The 25,284-nt window shown below is 40.5% G+C and overlaps 1 protein-coding gene across 7 annotated transcripts in view; it reads right to left on the reverse strand.

Moving 5' to 3' along the window:
• Nucleotides 1-25,284, reverse strand: part of GLI3 (GLI family zinc finger 3) — a 208,288-nt gene that overhangs the window by 52,721 nt on the left and 130,283 nt on the right. For all 7 annotated transcript variants that reach the window (XM_085226712.1, XM_085226709.1, XM_085226708.1 and 4 more), the window contains 3 exons: nt 17,500-17,705; nt 11,217-11,363; nt 3,294-3,495 (listed from right to left, as the gene is read on the reverse strand). In XM_085226712.1, coding sequence (XP_085082838.1) covers nt 3,294-3,495; nt 11,217-11,363; nt 17,500-17,705 — 555 coding nt within the window. The remainder of the gene's footprint in view (nt 1-3,293; nt 3,496-11,216; nt 11,364-17,499; nt 17,706-25,284) is intronic.

Here is a 25,284-nt window from a genome sequence, read left to right on the forward strand (position 1 = left end):
ACTCCCTCCTCTTTCACAACTGCCTGAGAAAGTTGAGGCAGAGCCTGCAGCTCTGACTGACCCAGAGAGAAGGCTCACTGGTGCACTGAAGCAGGCAGGGGTCCTGTGAAAAAAAAAAACCAAAGCTACACAACCCTGAAGTTAAAGAAGGTATCAATGCACCATCACAAGGGGGCAGTACCTCCACTCTCATTAATGACTGGCTTCTGCATGCCTTACTTTGCAGCTTTTTTTCTCTTCTAGTGCAATCTTACTTTGTGTGTTACATGAAAGCATTTTGTCTTAGCTGTTCAGCCTGGACAGATCCTGGTCTGGCTCATGGCACCTCTGAAATCTGCTTTCTTTTTCATGTTCATGGAAGGCTGTTATGGTTGGGCAGACAACTTTGACTCCAAAAACTTCCCAAGGAGATTCCAGATTAACAACAGCTGCAGCTGCAGAGGAAAGTCCTCCTTCCTTTCTGTGTGCCTCAGACTGGAACACTTCGAATTCTTAGTAAACATCTATTTAATACATGCTAATAGAGAGTCCTAAGGGCTTATCGCTTGGCTGAATGGGATAACTTCCCATGAACAGCAAAGACTGTATCTGCAGTATTTAGATGACATCCTTGGCAAATTTTAGCATCTTAGAGAAATTGTAGCAAAAGCTCTTTTACTACATATGGGAAAGCCTGTTTACCTCTAACTTCATTATTAGGAATTAACAATTTTGCTGGCATTTTGGAAAAAATCAGCCTTTAATAAGTATCTGCCATGAAAAATTCCTGCCAAGTGTAAATGATCTGTGCTAAGTTAAAAGTGATTGGAAACACGGTCTGAAAGTAGAAGGACTGTGTAACAGTAAGTATAGTTAATGATATCGACATTTCCTAAAATACAAATCCTTCCCATCTTGGAATTCTATCTACAGGCCTGCTGAACTGTATCACTTTCTTGCTGTAATTCCTATGAGATTTACTTGAAAGTTTCCAGAATTTTACACTAGGGAAAGGTTTTCTTTCTACCTTTTTTCTACATTTTGATCACTGCTGCAGACAGGATATTAAACAGGATGAACAACGATTTGATTCAGTACAGCAGTTCTTGAGCTGAATGCATTATTTACAAGACAGTGGAATGCAATAAATGAAGTTTTACTGATAGCCCTGTTGCTATTTAGTCTTTGAATTTACTAAAGCAATGAAATGTGGCCTGTTTTGAATACGTTGTGTTACTGTTTATTTTGGTGTAACTGTTACGTAGACATGTTCGCATGAGAGAATGTAAGGGGCATCAACAGAGGTGAGTTTCAAACATGGGAAAAGAGGCAGCTCTCCCTTTCCCTCCTTTCCATTTGGAAGAATGGAGTGATATGTTTAGCACTTTTCATGTTAAACGTGAATATTCTTGTTAAAAAGAAGGAATTACGAACTCAAAATAGCTAGGAAATTTTGGAATTTCCTGGAAAGCATGACCAGGGAGCGCTGAAAGCTTCTGCTGAACACAGACTCAGGTGCTAAGCCTTGCTCTCCCCGGTGACAGCAGTTCACAAGACCTACTGTACCAGTTGGTAAACCTTTACTTAGTCTCCACACTTAACTCACTCCAATTCCTCAACCATCTTCAACAAAGCTGTTCATCAGACTTGGTTGTCAGGTACAGCCCTTAGGTTTGTGATTCAGCTTATCAAAAAGATGTGATGACCATTTCCAACTGTGGGGTACGAGTAAAAGGAGGAAAGTCTCCAGAGTATGCCAACTTTCATGCACTGTTTACCAAAGTTACAAAACCATGGAAAAGGAGGTTAGTAATTGAAGTGCTTTCTCATCTCAATGAGAATGGGATAGTACACCTTCATACAGCCAAAACATTTAACAGATGTGATCCAAAACTGCTGTCAGCTACTGATATAAGTCATATTCCACATTCGGAAGCTCGATAATTGGGGCTGTGGTTACAAACGTCACAGAGCAGTATGGCAGAGCTATGATACCATACCTGTGAAATACTACACAGCTACTCAAGCACATCAGGGCTATGAAGCATGGCTATTCGAAAGAAATACTTTAAATAAAAACAAAATAAACAAAAACAGTGCTGATGCTAATGCCAAATATTCACAGTTCTGTCACTTTCAAAGTTTAGCAGGCTAACGGTTTCCAGTCCACAAGTTGCATGCTCCATTTTCTCCAGTAGTGCAAATCCCCACTGCCACTTTTTGAAGTTTTAAGTGTGTCATTTATGCAGGAAAGGCATGTTTGAGCCTTGCCAAAAATGGGTCTTTCAGATCTCAAGAAATTGCTGTGGGGACTTGCTCCTTTCCCTCGTTCCAATTTGAAGGTGGAGGCTGTTCTTAAACCAAGGATCAGAAGCATTCTTTGTTCGAGAGCCATAAATGCAAAATCAGTATTTCCTAAGACTTTGGAGAAGTAAAGGATTTTTTTCTGGAATACCAAAGGGACTTTTCTCAGTTAACATGTGGCAGTGTCACACATGCAAGCGTGTTCCAAAGCCACATCTCCATTTTTAATGTTGCTTTTTCTCATTTTCTTCCACTCTCATTTTTTGGCACTTTTACTTCTGTTCCATCTCTCTGTGCTCTGCTTGCTTCCCATTTTTTCCCCTGCAATGTACAATTTCTCCCTACCTTGTCCTTTGCTACTCTGCTCTTCTGCCTTCAGAAAAAGCACTTTTAGCCTGTTTTCTTGCACTAGAAGTGAAGTGGCCAAGTGAAAATCACCTCATTTCTAATTGTATGAGATGATAACAGTGCTTTCTTGGTAGAAAAAAAATATAATTCGGCCACAGAAAGTCTAATATTTCAATATACAAATCAAAACATGAAAAAACTTGAACATCGATGCCAATAAATTCTAGTAAACTGTTTTAATTGCATAGCACCACATTTGTGCTTTAATCTTTGATGATTGTAACAGTGGGAACATTTCACTGCCTGTTATCTACATGGACAGAAGAACACGAGACTCCTAAGTTACAAACTTATCCTAGAGCTTCTTCTCTGAATACAGGCTCCTGAGTACAGAAACACACACACACACACACAGATGGAGTATTGCCTGGTCTGGATGACAATATATCAAGGTGTCCCTTGTGTTCACCTCTCTGAACAAGAAAAAAAAGTATTTTAACTTCAAATTAGGCTCCAGTCAACAGGATAGGAGTTGCAAATACACACAGACACAAAACAAAACAGTTAGGTAAAAATTCACATTTGTATGTACACACACCTGCATGTCCATGACATGGAAGACCAGACATATGTACAAAATACATAGAAAATGCTGTGCTTACCTTATTGCGCTTGCGGATAAGTGGCCGTAAGAACCACTGGCTGAGGAACTGCTACGAGAATTATTGAGAATTGTGACCAAGGAATTTGGAGATGTCCGTATCATGGTCTGAAGGTCAAAGCTGTGATCAGACAGGGGGGATATAGACAACGTACGCTTTCGGCTTGGTCTGGCTGATAATCTTGGACTCGGAAACCTGGTGCCTGTTATGTAAACACAAATAATTATCCACCAGGGTACTTAATTGCATTTATTTTTTATCAGGGATGGGTAGGGAGTCACTAGACACCAACATGCTGTGATAAGCCCACTCTCTCCACTTGTGATCTACTGGCTATGATTGAGGAATGAAAAATCTATCTTCCTGTGGCTTACCTCAGTGGAGCTGTGTTTATTAATGTGCAAGCAAAATGATTAATTGCTAAACAAAAGGAAAAGACTTTCATGAGTTATCCCTCTCATTTCTGGTGATTTATGAATCTGATGGCTTCTTAGACTTTCACATCATTAATTCAACCACAAGCAAGGAGACAGTCATTCACATCTAGGCTACTAACAAACCCAAAGCCACATGTCCTTAATACACAAAGCCAGAGCTAAAACTGTTAAATACAGCACAGAAATGAAGCGGTAGCTTTTCCCTTGCTGACCACACTTCTGCCTGGACAATACTTGATGCAAAACTAAAAATCAGGAATGAAAATCACTGTAAAGGTCAGTTCGATCAACAGAAGTTAAATTGGCATTCACAGCATTAGACTGAGAAATGGTTGGCTTTATTTGAACTCATCCAGGATCCCGTGGTATTCCTGTGTTGGTGTGCACAGGGCTCTACTGTTTCCAGATTTCTTAAAACTAGAGATTAAGCTTTTCAAAGCAGTTAAGAGAAAGCGACACCATTCAAATAAATAAATATTACATTTCTAAATCTTTTCTGCAGCTTTGAAGTTCTTTAACCCTTCTGGTCTATTTTACTACAGCATCTCAACAATCTGCAGTCCTGATGGAAGATAGATTGCTTTAAATTCATTCACTTTATTTAATTATTTTCCATCTCGCTTAAGTCTGAGAAGGAGAGAATTAGTCTCCCTCCTGTGTACTGAACTATCTCCTTTAACAGTACTGTAGCTTCTACCTTTTTAATCCCTTTAGCCTGCAGTAAAGGACTGAGTCCTAACAATCCTGACAGCTAAGCTCATGCAGGTCTCTGGTTTAATGTTTATTTTACTGTTACTTCTCTCCAATTCCTTGCCTTTCTCTGTAACTTACTCAAAATTAACGTGTTAGCAAGCCTCCATTATGGATCTACTTTTCTTGATTCTTGCTCATCTCTTGTGCTCTGGACAACCTCTCAATGGAGCATTTAAGTTTACGTGCCTAATAATAACCAGTCAAATGAACTTCAATTAGACCAATCCCAAGGACACAGCTGGATTACAATACGCCATTATGCCTTCCTTATACATATAAGTGTGTTGCTCTTCTTCCTGTGTACACTATTCAAGATTTTTATCTGGCACTAAAAGCTGCCACTTCATTGTTGCTGTGCTTCCATGACTACATCTCTGCCTACAGTCCTTCTTCTAAGCTGTGTTGAGTTTTGCCTCACCTGCTACCATGGCTGTCCATTCTTTGTGGCATTTGGTTAAGATGTTGTTTTGTTTTTTTTCTTTTGTGCACTATCTCTGCAAAAAGCCTTAGCCCACACTGCTCAGCCTTTCAATTCATGTTCTCGATTCATCATTTAAAACTCAGGCGTAGCCATTTACTTCTTCCTAGAGCTACTAGACTTATTTTATCCAATCTATTTTATCTCCTTTTTATAAGCTTGCTATTATAGTGTCTCCTTGATATTTCATTAGTGTTGTGCTTCGTATCCTTCATATCTTTCAAAGGTTGAGATGTTTTATTTGTGACAAAATAAAACCCACCACTGATAAGCAGCTATAAGGAACTGCAATGTACGTAATAAGAAAATACAAGATACATGCTATGGTAAAACAAAAATGACACTTACATCTTTCACCCACAACTCTCATCTGCTGACTGTTCAGCCAGCATCAATTAGAACAAATCCTCTGATGTCAATGGGGGGAATGCAATTTGCCTGAGCTGAGCATACAATTGGAGTGCTTTAAAGGTGAATAAACTATGCTACTGCTGTTTTACAAGGGAATGGGCTAAGTACAGGTGTTTCTGGTTAAGCAGCAAGTAGAGGGAATAAGACCTGCCGGACATTCGCTGACCAGCAAAGTGAGATATTGTTTAGACATGATGGATGATTACCAGCTATCCTAACAGTGTGCTATGTATGACAGGAAGAGTATGTAATTAACGCAAAGACGAATCCTCCAGCACAAACCTCACTGTGCTAGCAAGAAGGCAGCAGGCATACTCAGAAGGGGACAAGCACAGCTCCCGCTCTTTTGATAAGCAGGACCTAGTGTAATGTATTTACAGCTGAGAGTCACTGTGTGCTGCTAATGGCAGCATATGAGAAATTTCAAATGAGTGTTTCCATACCTAATACTTTCTAAAAGTTAGTTCTTATAAATCAGAAGTTCTGTTCTGAATCTGCACGACTACAAAGGTTTTGACACGTAGTTGGGAAACTCCTCAGGACCCTGCAAAATGTGAACTGATTGCTACTGATGCTGACTAGACGGGGTACATAGGTTTGGTTAAAGAAGTGGAGCAGTTACTAAGAACACCAACACCTGAATATCTTTCATTTGAAGCTAGACTGGGACTGGGTGATAAAAGCAGGGGACGACACCCGGGTTTTGCTTCTTCTGTGATGAGACGCTGTGCCTGGATGGTAGATAGCCCAGGCATTAGCTGCACCATCCAGCAGCCTCGGGCTTTGTCTTCTCCCTGAGGCGGTGCCCGGTTCTGCCCCCACCTAGATGCAGGAATTCACCAGCATTTCTCATCTACCTGGGATGGGGCCAGTTTCCTAAGGTCAAAGGGTTTCTTGTGTACAGGGGGAAATTCCTGCTTCACAGCAGGAACAGACAGCCAAGGCCAAGCAAGAGCACTACAAGATCTGACAACAGGAGAAGGAGATTCGCTTCAGGGGAGGCCATGATTTTCAGCACTAGAAAAACAATTAAATGGAATTATTGTTTTTTCTGATCTCCGTCATTTAATTAGGTTTCACATTCTTAAAAAGTCTTAAGCATGAGCTGTCCATCCACTGCACTGCAGAATGTTTGCTAAACCATTCATTTAGCATAACATCATTCTTAGCTGGTCTATTACTACAAAAAGGAATAGATCGCTATTTTTACATTACTCTGAATAGTAAAACAAACTTTTCAGCCTTGCCCAGGCACTTATATTAAACACAAACACTTCAATATTTATTTAGTAATTTGAGATGTTTGTCTGCTCACTGTATTCTCCCACTGAAGCATTACATTCCACACTCTTTATAAAATACTTTAAAACAAAAAATGCAGGACCAGTGATTCATTGAAAAGCCATTTCCCGCTGCGCAAGCACTGAAGAAAAAATCAGCTTTGGCAAAGCATGTAAAGGGAAGCTGAGAGTGAAGGTTTGTTTAGGAATGTCACCTTTTTGCAGTAGACATTATAGTTATAAGAAGCCAGCAGTAGATAGTAAAGACGTGAGTGTGCCAACAAAAAACCCAGCAGGTGTCAAAAGAAAAGATCTTATTCCTGGGATGGAGATCAATTCTAAAATAACAGATATCTATCTCTATCATAAATTTCAAAAATGAAATATGCCATCCAGCAAATTTGTCCATGAATTTGATTTCTGAGTTGTAGTTTTTAGCATTGCTTAATCATTTATAAGGCAATCTTCAGACATGTATCATTTATTCTATCTCTTTAAATCAAGTTTCATCAAACCTGTTTCATTCCATCCCTTCAAATCAAACTTCTCAGGACTCACCTAAAGCAATAGTTTCTCTTGCAGGTTATGAACATAAGAAGTCCATTTTGAGTACGGAGAGACAAAATGTAATCAGAGTGAGGATATTAATACTGACAGGAGATGAATCCAGAAACCTCAGGAACACGCTTACCTTCAACTAAACACCATATAAAATTCACTCTCCAAGGGAAATAGGTAGACACCAAACCCAAAACCTGTGATTTTTGGAATTTTCTAAGCATTTAGAAGACAGTTTTGGCATCTTTCCAGCCACAACAATGAATCACAGTTATTGCTACTGTCAATATCTTCCCCTAGTTACTGTGATATTACAGCTAACATATATGAAACCTTAAGATTAATCAAGAAGATAGGAAGACCTAGTCAGGGATTCTGGACACCGAGACAGCAGAAAAACATTACAGCAGCAAAGAGGATTGTGGTCCACTTTTCATGCCACACAGGAGTGGATGAGGAAACATGTTATGGAATCATAGAATCATAGAATGGCCTGGGTTGAAAAGGACACAATGCTCATCCAGTTCCAACCCCCTGCTATGTGCAGGTCATCAACCAGCAGACCAGGCTTCCCAGAGCCACATCCAGCCTGGCCTTGAATGCCTCCAGGGATGGGGCATCCACAGCCTCCTTGGGCAACCTGTTCCAGTGCCTCACCACCCTCTGGCTGAAAAACTTCCTCCTAATATCCAACCTAAACCTCCCCTGTCTCACTTTAAAACCATTCCCTCTTGTCCTATCACTACCCACCCTCACAAACAGCCGTTCTCCCTCCTGTTTATCCGCTCCCTTCAAGTACTGGAAGGCCACAATGAGGTCTCCCCTCATTCTCTTCTCCAAGCCTAACAAGCCCAGTTCCCTCAACCTTTCCTCACAGCAGAGCTGCTCCAGCCCTCTGATCATCTCAGTGCCCTCCTCTGGACCCGCACCAAGAGCTCCACGTCCTTCCTGTGCTGGGGGCCCCAGGCCTGGACGCAGTGCTGCAGATGGGGCCTCACAAGAGCCCAGTAGAGGGGGACAATCACCTTCTTGGCCTTCTGGCTGCAAGTGCAGACTGCTGGCTCATGTCAACAGAGAACACACGATCCTGGCCTTATTCTCCCACAACTTACACTGTAGAAGGTTGATGGACACTGAAGTTCAGAGCTTCATAAACTTTCTACTCCTTAGGCAACATTTAACTTTCCAGTTAACTGTTCTCACTTGGAAATCGGTCTTCCAGCACAACAAAAAGCCAAAACTTGCACAAACTGCATTTAAAGTGCTTTTGTGCGTAGTGTATGCTGTTGCTGGAATTATTATTTATACTACAGGAGAGAGCAGAGATGCCAAATTACTGTGCTATATGCTGTATAAACACGCAATTAAGAGACAGACTTGGACTTGCTTCAGAAAATAAGAACAATATCTTGCTTGTATCTATTTGGTTGTTGTGTGGAATAAATGAGCAGGAGTCTTTGAGTGACTTAGCTTGCTCAGAATTTGATAGCAGATAATGAGGGAAACTATCAATTTCTCATCTGTGTTCTTTGACGAGACTGGGCAAAGGTCGAAGAGTACTTTTAACACAACTATATAAACCCTTAAAAAGAAAGACCCAAACAAATGTCACTGCTTTGCATTCATCGCTGTACTTAGTTATTAAATGCAAACATGGTCATTGTTACTGTTGGAAAAAAAGTCTTAATATTGGCTTCCTGCTAATTGTTTTGTTCTTTTTTCTAATCTAAAACTCTGACAAAGAAGAAAGGGGTTTTCTATAGCATGATGAATGATAGGACATTCAGATTCCTACTTAATGACAATTAATTTACTGTATACCCATGCAAGTTAAGATAGTTTTAATTAGTTTTTACAAAGTAAAAGGGTAACTTCATACTCTATTTAGATAAAAGCAGCTATTGCCTGACTAAACACATTCTCATCAAATACAGAAGGTGAGCTGAGTGACCTTAGTAGGATTGGTTCTTATTTTAATTCTCTATTTACTGTTTAAAAATAACCCATTTGCATAATACCATTACACATTTTTTTTGTCTTTAACTCTGAAATAATCCCTAATTGAAAAGTTGCTGCTATAATGAACTACCAATGTGTGATCTTAATTTTTAAAAACAAACACAAAAGAAATTAAAGAGCACATTCTAAATGCATTGCAGCTAAAGCTGTGGACAGCAAACACTCCTGTTAGAGCAAATACTTAGGTACATTTTATGAATGGGCTAAAGTTATGGGCAAAGATCAATATGCTTCCTCTTTAATAAGAAGGGGAAGTGATAACAGGCTCTGGGATGCAAAACTGTAATTCTACAGAGATTACAGCATATACAATCTCCACTCACACATCCAGGTCCTTTGTGCAAGTACCACTATTTGTATGAGTACTGCAATGTCTTCTGATTTTCTTAGATTTTCCAGCACACATCTGTCCATCTTTCTTTAGACTGAACCAGGTCCATTGAATTATGTCTGCTTCTACGTAAGTAGTATGGAACTGCTAACTGTACGCATTCAGAAACTCCATCCTTGTAGGAACTAAAAACATTGCAAGTACAGAACATCTCTTAACTTCGAAGAAGTAATGTCCATTTATAAATCTGGGGATTTTTCTTTGCAACTGAACACAGCAGCAGATTTATACTACCTGAACTACGCAAAAAAGAGTTTCCATCCTGCAAGATATTAATATGCATCAAATGCATTAACAGTGTACCTTGTCCATCCTTATTCCTCTTGAAATACAAACAAGAAAGTATTCTTAAGCTTTTAAGCACTGAAACCTGCACATCAATTTCTGATCAATACTCCATCTGTGGGTTTATAATGTTCCTGAAGTGGGTTCAGGGTATTTTACTTTACTGTATAATCACTGTGCATGCAACAAGCACAGTATATGCATACCACCAGTGCAGCATGAGATTGATAAAATAAACTGGATTAAAAAGTCCTTCACTATCAAGATATTACAGTCAAAATAGTTTGCCTCAGCCAGTTCCATGGCAGTCTGTCATGTCTCAATCTTGTAAAGAGTGCTGGTCAGTCCATTACTTCATGCTCCCAGGCATGTGTTCTGATGGGTAGCTACCTCTATTCCTGTGTTTTCAGAGAAGAACCTCCTAATTCCCACACTCCTTGGATCAGCAAGCGTAACAAGCAGACAACAGTGGGACACAAGTGAGAAGGAACCACAAGCTAACAAAGATTTAAAGAAGCTGTGGGACAATTGGACAACAAGGTGGTGTAATGCTATTGTACTGCTCTGTACAAGAGAGCACGAGTCATCAGTGCTTGATTTCTTGTCACCATTTTTTATTTCTCTTCTGGAAGGAACTAATTTCATCCCAATAAGCACGCAAGCATCTTCTAATTACTCTGCATTACCCTTCTGGTTGATCAAAATAAGTGGCAGCAAGCAATCTGGAATAGGATGCTCTGTTTTCCTCCTTCACCAGAGAGGAGACAGATTAAAGATCTGACAGATGCTGAAATGGGTAAAGAAGGCTCTTAATATTAGGAAAGTCAGGATCCTTAAGAATTTAGCAATCTGCTTCATCTGATAAGCAGTCTCAAAGTCTATCAGTCTATGATACAGAACTTGTAAGCATGCTAGCTCTCTAAGAACAAGGGGAACATGCTCTCCTAATGGAAAAACATAAGCAAACCTTTTATTAATAGAAAGCTCAGAAGGGGAAATACTCACCCTAACAATGAAAGTAAATTACTGACTGAATAGAAAAGGAGACCTTTTCAAAAGCACTCAAGCCATAGTGGAAATAAAATTTACAACCTACATTCAGGAGCAGTCTTGTTCCTCTCCATGCTTTCTTTCAAAGTTTACTTTCAGACTTGATGTAACACTTGTTTATCTGGCAACCAACATTCAGGTCCTCCAGCCTCAATAGGAGACTTATGCTGACTCCTGCACGGAGACCTTTGGGGCCAGACAGGCACGATCCATACGGTTCCCTTTGCAGGACTATCTTTATTTCTAGAAAATGTCACTTACTATCCATGGCATGAAGATATTCCATATGAAGAGCACCAGCTCCAGCAGTGGCAGCTGAAGGAATGATGTCTGCGTAAGGGCTGCGCTGGCCTGCCAACAGAGCCATCTGATGATAATATTCAGCTGGACTGACGCCAGCATGTGGAGCTAAAAGCACAACATAAAAAGCAGTGTTAATGACGTAAGGTAAATGTAAAGGAAAGTTGTATCATATTGCTGGCTTCTCTGGCTATTAAAACAGCTTGTTTATTTTGTAATGTAATGAGACATCTGCAGTATGCCACCACTGGTCAGTGTATTACAATCAACGATACTGCAAAGACACCATTCAAAAAAACAGCATGATATAAAGTATTAATGAGCCCTGTGACCTCATTTTTTTATATTTATTATGAAGTGATTCAAGAAGTGACAGGCTGACAGCAATGTTAGCTAATGTATGATTTATTTAGTCACATAAAAAGCTAACCACATGAAGGAAAACCTTGTTAAGAGTTTTATTCTCATTTACCTCATCCTTGGCCCAAAGGAATCCATCCCTATGGATGGCTCAACTTCAATAACCATTCAAGTTTCTGGAGTCTCTGGTCTTGGAGGACCAGAAGAATTACACTCAATACAACAGTGTTCATGTAAGTTTAGGAAAAAACAAGGACAGAGCATGCCTTCAGGACAAATATCTGTTGTGCATCTACAGTGGCAGGTCTTCTTTGGAGGACAAGCTGAAGTCAGTGAATGCATGCATCCCATCCTTCAAAATTCATACGTAAGTATTTTTTACTTAACATAAAAAGACTTTTGTTGAGTCAGAGCCTCGGACAAGATAGGCTCTACGTCCTGTTATCGAGCACAGTGATGATTCTGACAGTGACTTGTATCAGCCTTTTTCTCCTGTAAAAATGATGTGTGAGCTTTCTGTTCCCTTGTAGTTTTCACGTATACAATCAACTAATGGGTAACTATGGACAAATACAAAAATCTCTGTCATTTTAATATCACTTTATTTCAGCAGCCTTCTGCAGAGGGTCATTTCATGGGCTTCTGTGAGAAGCATTCAAAAAACGAGCAATTCTGACCCTGTCACATTATGCAGACTTTCTCTTCAATCTCTACTTGTCCCACTTGCAAAACAGCCAAAATTTCCTTTCACGTGCTCACCAGAAGATGGTATTTCAGTACATAAATTTGCCTAAAAAACTTTTAAGTTACAGACTGCACAACAACAGATAGACCATATATTCTTCCATATTATTCCATAACATTTCACTGTATCTACTAAGATTTTTCTTTAATTCTACTAACAAAATCCTGAAGGGAAACAGAATTTCAAGCTTGAATTTTGTGGATTACTGACTTACCTGAATATTCTTTCTTACACAGTATTGCAAAAAAAAAAAAAAAAGGATAATTTATGCTTACATTAGAGAACTGGATTCCAAAGGCAAACTTCAGAGGCAAAGTATCAACACTACTACTGAAACAAGGAAAATACTGGAGTCTGGAGAAGAGCTAATGCAATAGCCACACTTCTAAAGTGTGTTACCTGCCTTTATCAAGGAGAATGGAAGAAAGTGTTCTTGATGTTATAATGTAAAACATACACAACTTCAGGAAAGTTTCAAAAAATAAAAGTACATTGAGCAAGAACAGAAATGGCATAAAAACTGAGCACAGAAAAATTACAGGTTGTCAGTACTTTTTCCAAATTACAAGTTCATTTTCAAATTCAATATCATCTACCTCACCCACCAACACTTTCTGTGAAATGGCAAGAAAAACATTCAAACCAAATCTCAAAAGAAGAGTAACTCACACTGAACCACTGATGTTAAAGTTTTACAGTAGCAGGCAACCACCATATCTTTCCAGACACGCTTAACATACTTCCTGAGCTTTCTGACATAAGCGTCTGGGTTAACTAACAATAACATTGGCTGCAAAATTTAAAATGAACTGCTGCAAGCTCATAATTGCATTACAAAGTGTTCCATATGCTGAGAAATGCTCTGGTGCTCTTTAAAGATCATTCCTTACCTTCTTCAAACATAAAAAATTACCCTAATAAATGATGTATTGCATGAAGGGTAAATGAAGGGTAAACGGGAAGGATCGCAGCACTGAATTTTTCTCCTGTTTATTTCTGGGTAGCTTCAGCTTTGTTCCTGTCATTTTACGAGAGGAAGAATCTGCTTATTTGCTTCTGCATTTGTGGGCATTGCTGAGCTTCATTTCAGCACTCGCACAACAGTAATAATGGGTTCAGTCCTTAGCCCTGCATTGAACACTTGCATTGTTCAGAGGAATCTCTGGCCAACCTCAGCCCACCTGTTCTGCTGAGCAAAGTGAAGTGACAAGGTCCATGATACTCTACCATCACTACTGCTATGGCAGTCAATAATTACAGCTGGCAAGACTTGTGGTGAACACGAAACTGCTCTTAGTTATGTTATGGATTGTTCTGGCTCCTAGCCATCCCCAGATCGGAGTCGACAGACTGAGTCCAATAGTACGCTGACCTAATCATATTGGCCTAAAGCAATTAGGGTAGAAAGGGAAATCTTGGTATGACTTTCAGAAAAACAGTAACGACTTCAAAGTTGTCAAATTTGAAATGCTATACAACGTAAGCCATGACATTCGTTATGTTCATAGTGCTTTACGTGTGAGACTCCCTTTAAATCGCAGGATTTTTAATTTCCATTGTAGTAGTGCTCAAGCCATAATTTGGACTATCTGATCCCAGGAACCTGTATCGGAAAAAAAAGCTATTTTACTGCCTATCTCACCAACCAGAAGACAAACTATGGATTTCAGGGAATAGATTTAACAGTTTTTCTATAAGCATGTTGCTCTACTGAAATATCTCCAATGCCTTCATTAATTTACTGTTTTTCACGAAAAGGAAAAAGCTTTAGCTAGTATGTGTAGCTTGTGTAGCTTGTAGTAATGAAAAGCTAAACTTGAGTAAAACGTCAGTAACCAAAGCATTCTCAAAGCAAACTTAATCTGTGTTGCCTTCTTGCCTTCTGAAAGCCTCTGGATACCCAGGGCATCTACACAAGCCAGGCAGATATGAGACAGACCTCAATGGATAAAACAGCTTTTATCCGGTGGCAGCAGGAGCCAAGGTAAGATACTCCAGAGACTTCACTCACACCAAGCACCTAATTTATAGACAAGTGACTCTTAGCACCATTGTAGTTATCACAGAATTATAGGGGCTGGAAGAGACCTCTAAGATCATTGAGTCCAACCCCCCTGCAAAGCAGGCTCCCTACAGCAGGCTGCACAGGTAGGGGACCAGACAGGTCTTGAATATCTCCAGAAAAGGAGAACCCACAACCTCCCTGTGCAGCCCATTCCATGTCACCCTCACTTTGAAGAAGTTCCTTCTCGTATCGGTGCAGAACTTCCTGTGCTCCAGTTTATGGCCATTTCCCCTCGTCCTGTCCCCACAGACCACTGAAAAGAGATTGGCCATGTCCCTTTGTCTCCCACACTTATAATACTTACAAACATTAATCAGTCTTCTTTTCTCAAGGCTGAACAGACTCAGGTCACCCAGTCTTTCCTCATAGGGGAGATGCTCCAGGCCCTTTATCATCTTTGTGGCTCTCTGCTGGACTCTATCCAACAGATCCCTGTCTTTCTTGTACTGGGGAGCCCAGAACTGGATACAGTACTCCAGGTGAGGCCTGACCAGGCAGAGAAGAGGGGGAGGATCACTTCCCTTGACCAACTGGCCATGGTCCTTTTAATGCACCCCAGGATCCCTTTGGCCTTCTTGGCCACCAGAGCACACTGCTGGCTCATGGCCATCCTGCAGTCCACCAGGACTCCCAGGTCCTTCTCCATAGAGGTCCTCTCCAGCAGGTCATCCTCCAACCTGTACTGATACATGTATCACCATTATTCCTTCCCAGATGCAAGAGTCTACACTTGCATTTGTTAAACCTCATCTGGATTCTCGTTGACCAGCTCTCCAGCCTGTCCAGATCCTGCTGAATGGCAGCACAGCCTTCCAGTGTCTCTGCCACTCCTCCCACCTTTGAATTGTCAGCTACTTGCTGAGGGTGGATCCTATCCCCTCATCAAGGTCAACGATGAAGATACTGAACAAGACGACCCAGCACTGACCCCTGGGGAACACTGCTAATCACAGGTCTCCAAATGGACTCTGCATGGCTGATCACCACCCTATGAGCTCAGCCAGTCACCTCACCATCCACTCATCTATCCAAAACTTTCTCACTTTTGTTATGAGGATGTCATGGGAGGCAGCATAAAAAGCCTTGCTGAAGTCAAGGTAGATGACATCCACTGCTCTCCCCCCATCTGCCCAGCCAGTGTTGCCACCACAGAAGGCTATGAGGTTAGTCAACCACGATTTCCCCTTGATGAATCCTTACTGACTACTGCTGATAACCTTCTCCTATTCCAATTGCTTGAAATGGCATTCAGAACAAGTTGTTCCACTGCCTTTCCAGGAAAGAGGTGAGACTGACTGGCCTGTATTTTCCCTGACTTACAAATGAGATTCAGATTCAAGGGGAACAGCAGGACAAGGGGAAATGGTTTGAAGTTGAGGGAGGGAAGATTGAGGTTGGATGTCAGGGGGAAGTTCTTCACAGAGAGAGTGGTGAGGTGCTGGAACAGCTGCCCAGAGAGGCTGTGGATGCCCCGTCCATCCCTGGAGGTGTTCAAGGCCAGGCTGGATGGGGCTCTGGGCAGCCTGGGCTGGTATTAAATGTGGAGGTTGGTGGCCCTGTATGTGGCAGGGGGGTTGGAGATTCATGATCCTTGAGGCCCCTTCCAACCCGGGCCATTCTGTGATTCTGTGATTCAGCTAGTAAAACCTAAATGCCTGCTTTTAGGTGAGCTGAACAGTTCTCTAAGGCTCCATGCACTGCACTACCTGCATCTCACTGGATGTGAGACAGAAAAACTGTAATGGCAAAATAACAGTATTTTTTTTCAAAATATTTTCTAACTTAACAGATATATTATGTTTATACTATATCAGAAGTTCCAAAGCTACCTGAGTCAAAACATGTATTTCTAAGCATCGAAATTGTTAGTTCAGAATGTATATGTTTAAGTTTTAAGATAATATCTGGGTTAAAATTAAAAGAATTAGTAAGGATTCATGTAACCTCAGAAGTGCTGCTAGAAAAGTCTTATGTGCATGCCATATAGCTTGACTGACAATAGGTCATTAAAATTTATTCTCATAAGAATATGCGCCCATAACTAATGGATTAACTGTAAAGGTATATGTTCTTGTAAGTGAGGACTAATTAGTTATCCATTTGGATAGGGTGCACTGCTCATTTTTCAAATTCACCTAAGAGCAGTTTAACTCTGTTTGGTAAGTTTCTGCAGATGCTAGCATGAAGACTTTTCCCGTTGTTACAGTAAGAATTTAATTATCTTCACTCTAGATAGTTGTCTGCTGGTCTGTTTTATTTTATTTCTCTTAATCAAATACTACGATTTTGAAACATCAAATTACTTACTTTATTATTGAAAAACCTACTGTCAACAAGACTAAGACCATTCACAATTATGTTTATTGCTCACTTTGCCAAAATTCCCACTGCAACAGGAATAGGAATAGAAAATGTGTCAAAGTAACAACAAAACCTACAATGGAGGTTCACTTCAGTCCAAATAACCTAGAATGCAATAGCTATGCTCACACAGTGAGTTGATTCTCACTGAAGTATCAACGTTTCAAGTATGCTCACCACTTTAACTACAGTGGCTTGTCCTGATCATTAGTCACTTTTACACCAGTTTCATTTGGCCATATCACTGGCTGCAGTAAACTCACATAAATCTAAAGAATAAATTTACCAAATTAGAGCATGCTTTACGCAATCAAAAAATACTATTTGAATCAACAAGCCTTTTGCACCTGAGTAACTTACTGGAACTACACTAATTTATCCTCACAAAGATATACAGGATTTCTAGGAATCACACCCAGGATCAGTTCCACAAACAAAAGGTGTCACAAGCCATACACCACTCTTCCAGCTTAAATTTTGAACGAGACAAGGCTTTTTTTTTTTTTTTTTTCTTTTCCCCTGAAGTTTCAACATTTGTGAGATGTACAAATGAGCCACGATAGGCTGATGAAGTATTGAAACATTTATGACATAATGAATATGTCTGACAAATCTGCTGAAGCTGCTTTGAATGAGGGGGAAAAAATGTTGACAAGATTAATATAACTTAAGTTGCTACAATGACAGAAAACAGGAAGCCTGTCTTAACCTACCGTCTGTCGGGCTGAGTCCACGGGCTGCCGAGATCATGGACAGGGATGGGCTGCTGTGCAGGGAGCGGATATAGTCCATGTATGGGTTAATGTACGGGTGAGGAGTGCTGAAGGGAGACTCTGATGCCGCAGCAGGATTTCTGTGTGGGGAAATTCTAATGAACGGAAGATCTGAATATGTTGGGCTACTAGATAAGGCAGAAGGCCTGGAAGACAAAAGAAAAAAAGAAAACAAACACGCCAAGTTATCTATATGATAAACAAAAACAGTTTGAAGGTAATATACTTCTGTCTTGAAGAATAACAATTGTGTTGCACGTGTAGTAACTTCCACAAATCTGACTGCCCAAAAAGAAAAAGGCAAGGAAATGAATTCTCCTCTGTACGTATCATTAGCAACGTTTCTCTGGCCAGTTTTAAAACAAGCTTATATATGAATTAATCTTTACATCCCTCAGTACCCTTTCCCCATGGAGTGCAGCAGATAATCACTTCAATTAACGTGAAATACGCATCCTGTATACCAGATATTAATTAATGCCTCAATATGGAAGACATATTGAGATGCTGAATCACTTTCATCTCATAATAACCATATCTATTGGATAAAAGTTTTGAGTTAAACTGTGCCCACTATCTTGATTTGCCAGCTTACCCTTCTTTAAACGGCAAGACTGCATGTCTGCACAGAAATAATTTCAGAATATCCAAACTTTGTAAGCATTAAGACAGCCAGGGCCTTTGGAGCACTTTTTGTTCACGTCCCTTCCCACAAAAGATGCTGAAAACTCAGTGGCAAAGGAATGGTGGACTGCTGCATATGTTAGCTTTCAGTATGGCACAGGAGACAGACGCCTTTGACAAGTCCAAAGTAATTGACTGTATCACCTGCACAAATAGAGACATGCATAGCCTTCTCACATGTACAAATCTGTGATGAACTAAGGCTGAAAGCTGAGTTCACAGCTGACTCAAGAGAAGTAATCTGCTGTAACTTTCCCCACCATCACACCCTGACAGTATGACGGCATCAGGACTACCAATGGAGACCCTTCTGTCACAGCACCCCGACTCCAAAGGCACTAGAAGAAGTTCAAATTTCATCAGGAGGGGTTGCCTGCCCTTGCCAACTTGCTCTTTGGCAAAAATCAGTGATTGAGCCTGTCATGCACTTGCTGTAGTCCAACTGGCTGACCCGAACTAAATGGCTATTTTGTCCCAATTTTCCCAATTAATTTAGCATACATATACAGCACAGACTTGGGCAGCAGCTGCAAGAGTAGCAAGAGCAGATTGTTCCTTTGATGCTGCTAGCTTACAAAGAATAATAAAACAAGAAATGTATCTTTTTTCTTTTAACATACATATACCATGATCAATGGAGATAGCTGTCATCACCTAAAAGGTCAACGGAACATGATCTTACAGGGGAGGTAATTCTGCCCTGCTATCAGCTCAGAAACACCAGCTTATGAATGGAACAGAGATCAAAGTTATGCATTCCTAGCAGGACATGCGTTTCGCTGCAAAAGCCACAGAGGCTCATAAAATCTTACGGAAAAAGATTCTTCCTGTTGCGCTTTTCTCACTCTTTCCCCTTTCCCTTCCTTATTTGCCTTTTGTGTATTTCTTGCCCTCGCAAGGTTTTTTGCAATGTAAGCAATCCCTCCTTGCTCCAAAGTTTGTTACGAGGCTGCACTGGCTGTGTTAGCAGCAGCAGCAGCAGTGGAACCACTCCTTTGGCAGTCCAGTAAAGTACCCACGAGAAGCCTGGCTGCTCACCATTCGTCATGGTTAAAATGCATGCAGTAGCAGAAACCAGGAGCAGCTTCCCACCACTGTGCAAAACAGGCCCTTCTTTCCTCACAGAGGTTTTCTCTGCATGTTTTTGAAGCATCTCTGTTTTGGAAACACAGCTTTGGTGGAAACACAGCCTTACTCTTGCTGGTGCTGTGGAACTCGAGCAGCCATGAAGCATGAGCTGTCTTGCAGTTTCCTGCCATGCTGAGGGTGGAATGCAGGAACCTGAAAATTCATGGTAAAGTAGGAAGCAAAAATACCACAGCTGGGCATCACATTACAGGGTGAACTTCCTTCCATCTCAGTGAGGAGGAAAATATCGTAGTGTAACAAATTCAATCTTAACAAGGAAACTAACTTCGTAAGCTCACTAGGTCACTCTGCAAATCATTTCTTCTAAGCTCGTATCTGCTCAAAAACCGTTCTGAAACCAAACAGAGGGTTGACAAGCATGAGCCCTGGAGCTATGTGGCGCATACAGAGCAGAAAACAGCTTTTGGAGAAGGCTGGGTCTGTGTTACCCTAGTGATTCACTCTCCAACTGGCCAACAGCAAGCTGCTATGGCAAGGGCAAGAGGAAGAGTTGGGTTCTCAGCCTCTCGCTCCAGACCCAGTGGGAGCCATCCAAGGACACTGGGACTTGATTCTTGCCTCCTCTGCACTAACTCTTGCTCTCTTCTCCTCTCCTGTGAGGATGCTGCAGAAAGGACACTCCTTTGGGTAACATCAATCAGCAGCAGGCATATAAGCACTATTAGCTGGAGACAGAAAGGAGTCATGAGGTTCCACATAAAATTCCAAGCTCTGGACTCCAATGTTTACTAATCTCACTCCAGCATCTGATTTTAACTTGTTGCTATCTTCTCTATGTGCTTCTAGCCTGTACTTTTCTCACTCCTTTGTGCTTCTGGACCCTCATCTTCATCCACTCTCAGCTCCCGTTGCCTGAGCCCTCAGATTTCTCCACAGACAAATCACATACCCTTCCCTTCCTTCCCCTTCATAATAAACTTCAGTATGAACATCTTCTGAATTGTTTAACTTCCTCCTTCAAACTAAAATAATAGTTCTAGAAAGGGTGCAGCCAAACAGACTTACTCTTAGCTGTCGCCTTCCCGTATTGCATCTGATCTTAGATTGCAACCTCTTTACATGCCTATGAAGAATGACAATTTTCCTGCACAAGTAACACACTACAGCCCAGGACTGGCTCTGCAGACACTCAGTCAGTGACGAGCAAATCAAATCTCCAGATGTCAGTGGCAGTTCCCCCCAGCCTTTTTATTTCACATGCGTTTCAAACCTGGCCTGGGTCTGAGGCTACAACATGGGACTCAGAGAAAGTGACTTCAGTAGGAGAAAAGTCGGGTACATCTTCAGATGCACTGCTTGTCAATGTATGCCTCATTTGTAAACCACAGGAAGGCTCTGCATTTTCTCCTACACAGGTGTTTTCCTGGCAACATATTTGGAGCACTGAGGCTTCCCATAAAGAGGATCTAAGTAGACATGCACTCTTTCTTTAATCAGGACCACTGCGTCTGCAGAGATCCTGCAAACTCAATTCAGATTTAATAAAATACCTACGATACTTTCAACAGTTATTTGATGAGAGAGGCTCCTACATTTGGGACATTAGGCTGATTTTATTTAATTCTCAGTAACATTGATTACACTTATATTCCAGGTGTATATGAGACATTCAAGAGAAGGAGCAGAAAGCAGAGCTAGCTGTGAAGGTGTCTCCTCCCTTCTGTCCAGACTGCCTTCCTTTTCCTCACCAGCACACTGAAATAACTGTGAATGCCACACAACTGCTGTACCTAACAGTACCTGCCTTCTCCCTACCTACCCATCTGCAGTCTGCCACCTTCCTCCTGCTCCTGTCCAGACTCTCAACCTCTGGAGATTCTCAGGTTCTCACCAGGAGAACAGCACACAAGTGCCAAGGCAGTGAGATCAGTGTAAAGGCAAGCAGGTATTTTTTTTTTCCCGTTACTCATGACACTTGTCCTGATCAATGTTACACAGGTGTCTACAGAGCCTTAAAAACTCACATGGTCACACCAGTTCAGCAGCAGTATGAATCAGATGCATGGTAAAGCACAAAATGAATGAAACTGCTTTTTTATTATTATTATTATTATTTTATTTTTTAATTTTTAATTTCTGGCCATTGCTGAACAATAGGTGAGCTCTATGTAAGAATTCAGCTATTATCCATAAAATTGGTGAGTCGTTTTGTTCTGTCGCTTGCAGCTGCAGCAAACTCTTCACAAAAAGACCAACCAATGCAGCCAAGACCAACCGATTCCAATTCAGCCATCACAAAAACTAAACAAAGTACAGTTCCCTTTTCAGACCATTTAACTCTTTCTTAATTGAGGGAGTGAAATTATAGGATACTAAAAGCTGATGTAGCAAGCTAGTTTACACTTATTTCAAAATGATCTGCATGCACAGAAGCAGATTTAAGCCACTCAGGACAGTCACAAAGGTCTGTGCCACAGGAAAGTCTGGATCAACATTACGAAATGTGTCTAGTGTTAAAGAAGCCATTTGTCACAAATAGTTTCCAAATTGCCTTATGTTGTGATTAGGCAAAAAACTCTTCTAAACATAACCTATCCTAAAACAAAAAATTAAAAAAATCATGGTGATTTAAGCATTTCCTGCTTTTGTCCTGGTAAGTTATTAAATGGCTCTTTTACGAATCTGTTGAGAAATACATTTATATTGAAAACAGCAAGTGACGAGTAACTGTAACACTGTAAATATGACACTGAGCTGAAGTTATAGATGGAACAATAATCTATCTCACAGAACAAAGCTTGTCAACGAAGAGGGATGAAATATTGTAACTTAACCTAATTTATTATTGCCTTTTCATCCATCTTGTTATATTATGAAAGTGTCAAAGTTCAAACCTGGATATTTAATCATTTAACGGCACGTTACTCAATGCTGGAGCAAACACTGATGGCATAACTTTCATACCAATGATATCCACCCTATTTCTCTGATATCTGCTCAATTCTTTTCTGCTCGAAGAACTGAAAAATGTTAAACTCATTAAATTGCCTACGAGTCTTTTCTTTGGGCTGCCCCCAGAACTTTAATACATGCATCTGCCAGTAGAGCATGGGAGACAAACTAGTAGTAAGTACTTTCTTGCTAGGTAGACAATCCTATTTTAAAGCACATAGCTGAATCCCACTGGTAACATTTCCCATGTTAAATAACTATGCTTGTTTGATATCATACATTTTTGGACAGACTGATGGTGCCCTTTGGCACCAAGAGTCAACAGATGTCTAGAAAAAGCTTGTCATCCCTGAGACAGTAGGGCACGAGCCTGAAAATTCAAGTGAGAACAACTCTTACAGCTGTGAGTAGACCAAATGATCAAGTTACTCCTCACTGTTACAGGTATACTCATGGCTGTTGATGTTTCATAAATCAGGCTGGGGCAGCTAATCACACATCTAAATGATACGGGAAGATCAAGAGTCAAACAATTATCCTGCTTCTCAAAATTTTGAACATAAACTGAAATCAATGGGAAACTGCCCACTGATTTTGCTGGTAAGAGTCTGAAGTGATTGTGGATATACTCTTCGAAAGCACAAAATGCTGACCTAAGAGAGCCATCAAAAAACCTTCCACTAGCTTCAATATAATAACAGTGAAGCTGGCATTGGCTATTTTTAAAATGCAATTCCACTGCCTCTTTTCTCTTTTCTCTTCTAGCTGAATTTGCAAACAATCAAAAACATAAATACGTAAGTATGGGAAATCAATAATATTTTTTAGTACTTACGTTTTTTTCCTTCAGAAATCATGTCTTAAAATAGGCAGTCCATTTCCCTAAAATCATTCATTGCCTTCAGGAAAGCTAAGCAAATGATTTAGAATGTTTGAAGAATTACAGTTAATTGAATAAACAGAAATGTCAGTGCTCTTCACGTGATAGAGCTCCAAATGATACCAAAATTAAGCACAGTTCAGTGCATTTTGTTAATGGCAGAAAGGAAGAAAAGGGAAAACTGACAACATGGTAATCCTGAAGTGAGAAAGAACGCTGGAGTTCCTTTCTGTGTTCAATGCTTGGTCAATATTTAGCTTGCTTTCATTCCAAGATTCCTATTAGCACGACAGCCAGTATGAGGAATTCACAGAATCACATATGGCAGAAACCCTGTACTCAGTAGGTACATATACTATAATCATGAGTGGGTCAGTGCCTACATGGCTTACATACAAAAGCAGCTAGATCAAGATCCTGGGTTCCATCACTTATCTGCTCTGTCACCTTTGACAAGCATGTTGACTATGTCTTCAGATGTTTCCCCAGATGTAAAACTGTGTTAAAGTGCTCAGAGGGTACTCAGTATCTACAAGGTCAGACCAATCGGCAGTGTGCTACAAATATTTCCTCACTGAGGCAAGGACAAGATCTCACAAAATGTTCAGTGCAGTTCTGCAATACAAATACGTAGAATATACAAATAACTTCATAAAATTAAAAGGTATGGTTGTACATAAGAAGATAAAAGTGACAGTACAAGGGATGTTTATGGTGCTGGAAACACACAGAACAACTAGCTGATGATCCACAGGAAAAGTAGATGACTCCGGTTTCCCATTCCTTTTACGTGAAGTGTTAACATTATGTAGTTACAGTTAAAAATTGGCTACATTAATCAACATATCAAATCCTTAGTGATTGCATTCATTCCTTTTTTACAATTGACAGACTGCCTGACTGCAGATCTGGCTTTTTTACATGCTTCCTGTCCCGCCTGCAATACTTCATAAATAACCCAACTAACAATTTGTGTGCTCACTCGAGATGTGTTTACACTGTAAAAAACAAACAAACAAAAAAAAGCCAGTGAATTTTCATTCCATTATTTAACTTCTTTTCTTTTTCTACAGAAGGTCAGCTATAATCGATGACCTTCATCCCCAAAGTAACAACTGTACTGTACCAGGAAGCAACTGGCACTTCTGATGCCACTGGATATATTCATTTCTTCATTGCACAAGTCCTGGCTTGATGTCCTTATGTGTGTTTCTTAAGTGTGTACAAAGATACTAGTTTGATTTTCTTCCAAAATGTGCATAAAACCTCCTACTGCCTCTCAGTATTTCTCCAAGCTCAGGGTTCATATTTTCACCCTCACATAATGATATTCTCACTGTAACAAACTGCCTTCCCTTCTTCTGTTCCTTCCATTCCACCAACAATCTCTGTCACCCACCTCCTGGCACACCTCTGAAGCTTCCTGCAGTTGGCCTTCAGTTTCCCCCAGCTGGCAAACAGATTCAGTGTGAATTCTTCCTTGTAGAGTTCCTTGTATTTGCACAACACTCACTCAGGAAAGCTGACCTTGCACTGAGATGTTTAATGTACCAGCAAGGGAAACAGCAAATTATTTTAGTGAGAACTATTGATGATTAATGGACGGTTGGACTGAGTGATCCTGTGGGTCTTTTCCAACCTTGATGATTCCATGATTCTATGAAATAAAAGTAATACTAGCCAGATCTGGCCATCTAGAATTTCCTTTGCTTGTTTCTGTTTGAGCCTTACCAAGGAATCGTCTTACCTCACTCAGTGCACGCTGACTTCTATGAACTACAAATACAGTAAGACCCTACATCTAGCACAGCCAAAACTCAGTGTTGGTAAATTTTTCCTCCTGGTCTTTACCCAATTCCAACTCTATTGATTTGTGGTCATTATCTTATCAAGAATTATGTAACAATGCTGCATTTGATGTACAACTCTTGATTGCAAATACAGAACAGATCTGTATACCAAGTAAATGTTATCAAATAAGCTCAGAAAATCCCCAAATCCCCTGCTACACATGAGACCAGCGACTGCCACGGACCTCCATACACCACTTCCTCTTTAAGATATGTGGAAGTGAAGCAGGAAAATCTAAAATGTCCACAGCGTGCTAATAACCTGTTGTT

Source organism: Meleagris gallopavo, chromosome 6, assembly GCF_905368555.1.
Source record: "Meleagris gallopavo chromosome 6, MGAL_WU_HG_1.1, whole genome shotgun sequence".
NCBI classification, from domain to species: domain Eukaryota; kingdom Metazoa; phylum Chordata; class Aves; order Galliformes; family Phasianidae; genus Meleagris; species Meleagris gallopavo.